This window comes from Rutilus rutilus (assembly GCF_951802725.1).
Source record: "Rutilus rutilus genome assembly, chromosome: 5".
In the NCBI taxonomy this organism is placed as follows: domain Eukaryota; kingdom Metazoa; phylum Chordata; class Actinopteri; order Cypriniformes; family Leuciscidae; genus Rutilus; species Rutilus rutilus.
The window spans coordinates 33,558,171-33,567,830 of record NC_140213.1 but is presented as its reverse complement, the minus strand read 5'-3'; the positions used below and the strand labels follow the sequence as shown (position 1 = coordinate 33,567,830).

The following is a 9,660-nucleotide window of genomic DNA, read 5'->3' as shown; positions in this document are numbered from 1 at the left end:
ACTCACTCACATATGCCGTACTGCACATACATTTTCCTTAAAGCATTCTGCTCTCTGATGTATTTGTGAGGGACCAAATGACAATCACATCAAAGAAGCTGAGTAGCAAATGTTCAGTGGCTGCATTCAGGACCTTCAGATTGGTTTTGTGTACCAGAGAAGGTCAGGGTCTAACTCTTTCCCAGAAGAACAAAAACACACATATCCACAGCAGCCATCCAAGTTTCGGTCCTGAACCCAAACCGTCAATACTAGTATAACAGAACCCTCCGGTGCTCTCTGTATTGGGGTCAGAACTGAATTTGAAAAGGAAAGTGAAAAAGATATATGGGCTGCAAACAATTCTGAATTTAATATAGGCTCCTCCATTCTTTTCCTCTAGTTCTCATTCTATTCTTCTGTCATAGCCTTTTTCCTCAGGGACTGGAAACACAGAAGCACAGATGTAGGTTGCAATGAGACAATCTGTTGGCTGAGGTGCTTTCTAACAAGCAGAGGTGGACAGATGTGGTTATACCACTAAGTCTCCAAACTCACAATATCCTGTTTGCAAGTAGATGCCTCCAGCAATGTAAAATCCGACACACTCTTTAAAACACACTGTAAATAAGGCCTCACGGGTCTTTGGCTCGCTTACTAGTAAACTTACAACCACACATGTTGCCAGGTTTTATGGTGCAAAAAAAGCAAATTTTCTCACAACCTCATCACCCTTTCAGGCACTAATGCACCCGAGTCTAAATGTCTACAGATATTGGTAACACTTACCTAGAAGCCTGATATACAGTATAATGCATTAAAAATATTAATAATGTATACTGTAATGCATTAGATATTTTAATAATTAATTTTTATCACAGATAGGCCTGTCACAATCATGAATATTGTGCTACTAAATGCTGTTTTGTTCATGTCACTTACAGTGTTAGCCTAATAATTATCTTTCTTAAAAATCTTTTTACTTTTTACTTGTAATCGAAATATAACATAAAAATAAAAATATAAAAAATTAAAGATTAATATGATTACACAAATAAAATATGCCCTTATGGTTTACTATATTACAGTGAAAATTAATAATATTTTTTATAATTTATAAAATTTATAAAATATAATTTATAATGTATAAAATATAATTTATAATTTATAAAATTTATAAAATATAATTTATAATTTATAATAATATAATATTTATATAAATTATAATATAATATAATATAATATTTTTTGACCTTTATATATAGTAGCAATATTTTATATTATTCTTTACTCCCAGCCTACGGATGGCATTTCGTTAAGCACTTAAATTGAACGAAATCATCAACTGCACAGTTATTGTGGTTATCTCAAATTATTGTGATTAGAAAGAATAACCTTAATCTCAATTATCACGACAGGTCTAATCACAGTTCAAATATCTGTATATTAGAATACTTGCAAACTTAGGGTACGTTTACACGACAACGATATGCTTAAAACAGAGAAGTTTTTCCTTTAAGTTTTCCAGACGACACCATTGTCACAACAATCCCCTTTCACACTAATCTGCGAAAAAGTCTAAAACCCTGTATTCATCTGCCAGGCCATTAGATGGCGATGAAACACAGACTGAATATGTATTACGTATGTATTACGTATGTGCATGACGTTTACATTTATTTATTATTTAAAATATTTATTGTTTACACAGAGACCGTTTTCAAAAACTTGCACTTTGAAACCCGTTTTCAAAAGTTTGCGTTTTTAGTTGAAAACGGTGTCGTGTAAACAGCCCCTTATTGTTATGCACAAAATTGGTTATCATGTGTTTCAATGCATTGCACTCTTTAAAGGTAAAGCCATGATTTTGCAATTATACATGAGAACATACAATGGTGTTCTAACCTATATATGTTATGTTTTAGTTTTGCTTTCACTCAGTTCCGATTCTCCTTAGTTCCTAGTTTGTTTCCCTGTTTGTTAATTAGTTTCCATAGTTCCTAAATCCACGCACCTGTTCTAGTTCTCTTTTTGATTACAGATTATGTTCACCTGTGTTCCCTTGTTAATCCTTGTTTATGTAAGCCTGTGTGTATATACTCCCTGTTCTGGGGTGCGTTTCCCAAAAGCATCGTTAGCCAACGATGGTCGCAAGTTCCGTCGTTATCAGCACAGTTCAACGAGTCGGTGTTTCCAGAAACCATAGTTCTAACGAACAATCGGAAACAGCATCGCAAAGTTGTGTGGTTGGAACGACATCTTGACATCTCCTTATCTTGAGCAAAATAAGCAAGCTGACGTTCAGTGCAACCGGTGTCTTTTATTTAGAATACATACAAATGTCATTTACGTCTTTTAGTTTGTCAAGAGATTTAAAGGTACAATATGCAAGAATGTTTTGCCGCTAGAGGGCGCTACATTCCAAACAACAACAACGGCGTAGCTTGATGACGATGTGAAGGAGCGTGGAATGATGGGAACTGTCGTTTTAAACTCCACCGTGGATGTAAATCAATCAGACGGGAATCGAAAAATCATGTTCATGGATGAGGTTAAGTTTTATTTTTATAATGACATGCTTTTTGTGGCGAGGGGGGCGTGGTTCAGCGCGGTCTGTAATGGGAGAGAGAAGAGACGAGCGTCCCGCAAGTAGGTCAAGTGCAAATGACGAACACCTGTGTCTTATTGCAGTGATCGGCGTGGAGAGACCGCTTATAAGCCGCGCGCTGGAACTAGAGAGAGACTGGAGAGAAAATTGGACGCAGAGAAAGAAAACCGGTGGATCCGAGCTCTCATTTTTGAACTGTTTTGTGCCGTCGCGGTTGCCACGGTGAATGCGCGTTGTGTGCGACTTTTGTTTGTTTTGCTTTATTTTAATAAAGTACGAGTCCCAGTCACGCCGACCCCTGTCTTCTTCCTTCCTGACTCTTGAACCTCATCACACTTTTATTTCATTAAAATGAATTAACCGCAAGAAAAGTAAGGTTTAATACTAAATTGGTTATAGATGTTACTGTATGTCGAATTCATTGTTGTGATAACGCGGCACAGTTTTACGTGTTCTAAACAATTGTTGTAAAAGTACATTCGAACATACCCACATCATTTGCCAAAATACTGATTAATCTTTATGTATAACACATGCTATATTTATTTACATGGCCATAAACACCAGACGTGTCAATAAACTAAACTAAACACAAATCTAAAGCAATAATACAATAAAATTTATGTAAAGCAAGTTACATAAACATAACTATTACCGAATGCTACATTTGGAAAATATAAAATTAAGCATGCTTTGTCGACAGAACCAGCTGCAATCGGTAAAGATTAATTGTGTTCCATAACGAATGCACGAAACAAGCTAACGTTTGTTGCTTGATAGACGCTACAACTACAACTTCCGCATTTGTCCAGGACTCCACGCAGTACGAGCGGAAACCGAGGGTAACGCGGATATGACGCAATTGACTGGCGACTCCCAGCTCACCCCTGCTCTAACGCCCCGTTTCCTTGGTTAAAATCGCAATTTTCTCACGATTTAAAAATAGTTGGAGACATTTGGGATATTGTAAGTAATCAACTTAACAAAATATATAACACTGGCCTTGAGATTATGGGATATTTTAATGCAAAATTCGTACATATTGTACCTTTAAAGCGTCGTTTTTGAATAGTGTGCATGTGCGAACGTGCAAGAACGAGACTATGATTGAATCTAGAAAGAAAGCAAAATAACAAAGAAAAATGAGAAATAATCCTCAGATGCCATGTCCATAATTTATAGCAAAACATCTAGCATGAATTTGATCTCAAACAGATTCATTAAAAGAAGTTCATACTCCAACACCAATGTGGTTGAACGACCAATTTGCGACACTACGGTTTCGGGAAACAGTCGTGATAGTTGATTTATTCAACGATGCATCGTATTATGGTAGTTAAGCATCGTTTTATGAGAAACACACCCCTGTTTAGTTCCTTGTAGTATGAGGCATAATTAATGCAATAAGAATATTTTTGTAATGTATTATACATACAGGCAACAAGTAAGTGCACTGTTCATGTATCTTTTAATGGTATACTTTCACACAGCATTATCCTAAATTATAAGATCTAATCTAATACAGTAGTTAAGATAAAATGTTTAGTCAAAGGAAATGGCCACAGTTCTTTAGATAAATTCTGCTAAAAAGGTCATTTGTCAGTGATCATAATGAGTTTATTCCAGCGAATGTGTGCTTTCATTCACTTCCATTTCCAAGGTCCATTCAGAGATTTCCCTGCGCTCCTCTATAATAAGCTATTTAATCCCTTTACAGGCTGAGGATTAACGCTCATCTGACAGGGGAACAGAAGTCTGTGACTCAAAGCTTTTTTCTTAAAAGAACTTATGACTAAGCTCCATTACATTGTAGAGTTGCTCCTAGGAACAATGTAAGATTCTAGGAGGGGCACCAAACACCTAATTTTAAGGGGGTACCAGTAGATGTCAGACTTGTTTCAGTTAGGGCAGATAAAACAAAACTCTAATGCCACTAAATTTGCAGTGTGGCAAAGTGAAGATTTCTTCCTTAAATACATTGCATTAGTCATACAAATGGAGGAAAGAATGAACATTCCTGTAGCTTAAACTGCAGAGCACGGCACTAAAAACACCAAAGTCAGTGTTCTCAGGAAATATGTGAATTAATAAACCATATACTTTAAATACAATGCAAATCTATCAAACACATAGAGTACACTAAATTTGGGATCAGTAAGAAGTCTCTTATCTTCACCAAGCCAAATATAAAAATACAGTAATATTGTGAAATATTATTACAATTTAAAACAACCTCTTTTTATTTTAATATATTTTAAAATCCCTGTGATGTCACAGCTGAAGAAACATTTCTTTAGTATTAAAAGTGTTGAAAACAGTTGTGCTGCTTAATATTTTTGCGGAAACTATTCTTTGAAGAATAGAATGATAAAAAAAACAGCATTTATTTGAAAAAAAAAATAATAATAAAGTTTGTCACTTTTGCCTCTTTGATAATTAAAAGTATTAATGTAGGCCTCTTTCTTTTAAAAAAATCATACCCCAAACTTTTGAATGGAATTATTAAAATTAATAATTAAAAGGATGATATAGACAAGCTGCACAGCTCATTTTAATTAAGAATTTAAGTAATACATTTTAACCATTTGGCCTGCTTGTCTGCTAAGCTTCTATTTTAAATGCTATTATTTCAAGATAAAAACATTGCACAACTAGAATGAAATGATAGTATCGGGTGAACTATTCCTTTAAAAGGGCATTTGTCTTTTACGACCCATACATGCGTGTGCTCTCAAACACATGTCTTCTACAGCACAACCTATATCTTGTTCCCTCCACAGGTGAGTTGCGTCTCTGTGTCTTGAAGCGGGCCAGTGTGGGACTGGGGGACAGGTGTCTCTGGCTGTCAGGAGGACACAATCACATCACTACCTGCGTCATCTCTCTGTGGGAATCCTCCCTCAGTTCCCTCTCGAAAGTGCCTGTTTCCTGCACTAATACTACCAGCGGAAAGAAACCAGAAGAGCAGTGTGGCTTATGTCACTCCAGTCCTTAAGTGGATTAGTTACTGAGTACTCTCACTTCCTTTATAAGTGTATCAGATGGCAAAAGATGGGAGGAAAAGCGAAAAGGGTTTAATTCATTTTTTGATGTTTTTTTCTTGATCTCAACAACCGCCGTACATTCTAGAATAAAGTGTTTATGGCTCAATGCATTTTTGCATTGCACAGTTGATTAAAAAATGTCTGGTGACTCTGGTAGTCAAAAGTTTAGAATAATTACAATGATTTTGAAATAAGTCTCATAATACATTTATTAGGAAAAAAAGTAAAAAGATTAATATTGTGAAATATTATTAGATTTTTTTATTTTTTTATTATATACTGTGTATATATATATATTTTTTTATGTAATTTATTCCTGTGATGGCAAAGCTGAATTTTCAGCATCATCACCCCAGTCTTCAGTGTCACATGATCCTTCAGAAATCATTCTAATATGCTGATTTGGTGCTGAGTTATTATCAATTATTATAAGTGCTCAATTATTAATAACTGTTCTTATATAAATGTTGGGGGGGGGGGGGGGGGACTTTTGACCGCCAGTGTATATATTTGTGTGCAATATAAATTTGCAATGCAACAGATTTTCTCCTTTTGTGTTTATGAATTAATAATTTGCAATATCTCTCACAACTAATGAAGATGGTTAAGTAGTTAAAACTTAAGTCAACTTAAATTGTTCCCCTTACTTTTAATTCACTCTATACTATGCTGCTGTAACCTTTTCACGGAAACAATTTCAGTAATTGAAAATAGCAAAGGCGTAGTATTTTCCTCCCCCGTTGTTTTAAAGCAAGGCTTTATTGACGTAAATTCTCAGAAATCTAGTGGAAGAGCCCATTTAAGAAAAACACTTGTTATCCGGAACAATTGCACCCTGTTTTTTACGGCCATTACAAATGTATCAATCTACGTCAGTTCAGGCCACCCAAGAGGTTTTATTTAGACCGGTGGACAAACAGAACAAACAGGTGGTCAAATCAAAAGGTCCAACATAATCTTTGTAAATTAGTCACATTGAGACCAGTCACAATGTAAAAATACACTAATTCGGTCTGTTCTTGCTTTCAGAAATTACATTTGATGGATTTCTAAAAGCATGTAAAAATATATATACGTGGCATGTTAAGACTATAACAGAGAGAAAACGCCCCATGCATTCTCTTGTCCTGCTGTCACAACCACCTGCGAAACGGTCACTTTTTAAGAAGTTGCAGACAATAAGGGTGATTCATGTCAGATGCATCTGTCCTGCACGTGCAAAAAAAAAATACTGGTGTCTTACAGTAATCTCTCTCCACATATGAGTTTCCTGTACAAATTCAAAATCATTTACACATCCACAACTTGTCTGCTATAGACTAATTTAGATATCATCAGGTTAACAAAAGTCTTGCCAACTCAAAAGCGATTTTTTTAAAACATCTGTCAGATCACATATGTCTCTCACAAACACAATCAATCATTTGCCACAGGTCACATTGCACTTCTGTTGAATATTGTTATACAATAGGCTACTGTACATAAACAGACATAATGAACTTAAGTTTAGGTAACATTGAGGCACATAACCTGGACATCTTTACAAATTATTGTTATTATTATTATTATAAAAAGGTCAAATAAAGTATGACCCTATTTTCACTTAAATATCAAGAGCTGAATGATAGTGGAAAATCTTAAATCATGGGAACAAGAATAACCCATAAGAACAAAGGTCAGTAAATGATGACAGCATTGTCATTTTCAAGTGAAGTATTACTTGAAAGAAAGCTTTTTTCATTAAACAAATCAATAATGTGAAACTGCAATATGTCTGACCCCTCACCCTAATCATTCAGGATAATTCATAAGATTGATTGCGAATGTTTCTGCTTTATTATTAAACAACCTCTGCCTGTTAACATAGCCGAAAGAATGTATAGCCTATTCTGTATAAGTTTACATTGTTTCAGCTTTTAAGGTTATTGACCATTATAGAGGCAAGGCAAGTTAAAACTGCGTTAAACACAAGTAAATAAATAGTTTTGTGCCTCGTGCATCCAGCACGATCTGAATGAAAGGAAAATGCATTTTAATCAACAGTTGAAACCATGATGCTCTTCCACACAGACAACATCAAAGTACTTACATGAGAGGACTGGGGAACTGCGATGGGCACGAGATATGAACAGAAGCGAAGAAGAACATCATCATCACGGAGATTCGGACCGGATTCATGATCAGATCTGTTGATCCCGACCGCACCATCATCTGTCAATCCACACCAGTTACTTTTCTTCAGAGATATAACGTGTCGCTCTCCTGTCCTGCTGGATAATCTGATTAATTCCCGTCATCAGTTTAGAGACAGACGGGATCGGATTGGTGATGAGTGTCCTGTTGGATATACGCACCGTTTCGTGTTACATGGCAAAAGCGCGTGTGTGGTTCTTCTGTGTGATCCCGCGCGCGCTCTGATCAAACTACTGACCCCATATAGAGGGGAAGGAGAGATCAATAGCCCCGAATCAACGTCATTCTGCCCCCACCTCTCTTGCCCTCTTATTGCAATAGCCTGTTATCTTTCAAGCAACCCTCTCCAGTCCCTCTCCTCTTCTTCTCCTCCTCCTCCTCTCCCTCTTATGCTTCCTCAACACATACTAAGTAACACCCTTCTGAAATCAATTAAGAATGCGCACAAAAGTGCCTAGATACTCTCCTGAAAGCCAACACAAAGGATTTTACGTGGATATGTGTTTGCATGCATTAAGAAATGAAATACAAAATAATTGTTCAAAAATGTTGTATTTATTTGTATTGTTATTTTAAATAATACTAATACTCACTCAACGTCTATCTAAATAGCTACTTATATTAATTGTACATTAACAAAACAAAGTCATCTACATGTAAAAAAATAATAATTATTAATTTTTATTAGCCTGATAAAATTAAATTAAAGCTATTCAATTATATAACGTCTGTATGCTACAACAAATAATAATAATAATAATAATAATAATACTATGATAATTCGATCATTATTAGATTTGCCAATTATTTATTTCTAATTTTTAAAATTATTATATTTATAAATATCATAATATTTAAATAAATCATAGGCCTATACATTTCACATATTATATATTGCATATATTATTAGTATTATATTATTATTAGTATTATAAAAACAACAACACAACACATGCAAAAAATAGCAGCACCAAACTACATTAAAGACACTGAGCAATATAGGTGAATTAGCCGGATATCTAGGCTAAGTGAAGGCGTATCATTGTTGTTTAAAAAAAATAAAAAATACATCCGTTCATTATTCATTCAGGGCATCGCTAAATGATGCATCTCATTCATAAACGCTTGCATGCCTATATTTTGCATGCACAGCATCTTTTTTTTATAATGTAAGGCAATGCTATAAATCGCAGCCGAGTTATAGCTATGGTCATTTAAATGAGATACTCTTTATTTTTCTTCGCAATGCAATAAAGTTAATAAGCGAGCGAGCAGGGATGGGAGGCAGGTCGGGGCAGTAAGCGGCGAGTTACCCAGGGATTTCGGCTTTCACCCGTTGCCTAGCAACCGCGCTCTCCGAGGCAACAACGAGTGTCAAAGCAAGGCGTGTGCAACAGGGCGCGAGACTGAGAGAGAGCGCGAGCTCTTTAATAGGAAGGGCCTTGTGCTTTTGTTCCCCGGTCTGCATGAAGGTCCATTAGCACCCATCCATCCCATCGAACTGAGGATCCAAAAGGGCCTAGAGGAGGTTTTTGTACTGATGCACCAACAGCAGCCCCTCTGATGGAGAAGAGATACAGTGACCCTTTAGCTTCAGGTACAGAGAGTAGCCAACTATAACAGGCCAGGATAAAAGCCCCGGGCCAGCACTCGGCTAAATGAAAAGATGCATCATCAAAAACACACTTTCTCATTAAAATTCCCAATAGGTCTTAAATAGACAGCGCTGTTGTGACCTCTTTTCTCTCATGCACGGCCCAGCCGATGATTAAAGGATGCTGGAAAGCGGAGTGCATGTGCACTTTGCTTGCAGTTTAATGTGTTCATCCAACTCTT

At 36.0% G+C, this 9,660-nt stretch overlaps 1 protein-coding gene across 5 annotated transcripts in view; it reads right to left on the bottom strand.

Moving 5' to 3' along the window:
• The window catches only part of LOC311290684 (voltage-dependent calcium channel subunit alpha-2/delta-1), a 108,549-nt gene extending 100,334 nt beyond the window's left edge, over positions 1-8,215 (bottom strand). For 3 of the 5 annotated variants that reach the window (XM_084409333.1, XM_084409334.1, XM_084409335.1), the window contains exon 1: positions 7,721-8,209. In XM_084409333.1, the coding sequence (XP_084265459.1) occupies positions 7,721-7,842 (122 nt within the window). In that variant the 5' untranslated portion in view covers positions 7,843-8,209. Of the gene's footprint in view, positions 1-7,720 lie in introns of all 5 variants that reach the window. The other 2 variants (XM_084409331.1, XM_084409332.1) reach the window with 1 other exon arrangement.
• Positions 8,216-9,660: the final 1,445 nt, after the last annotated feature.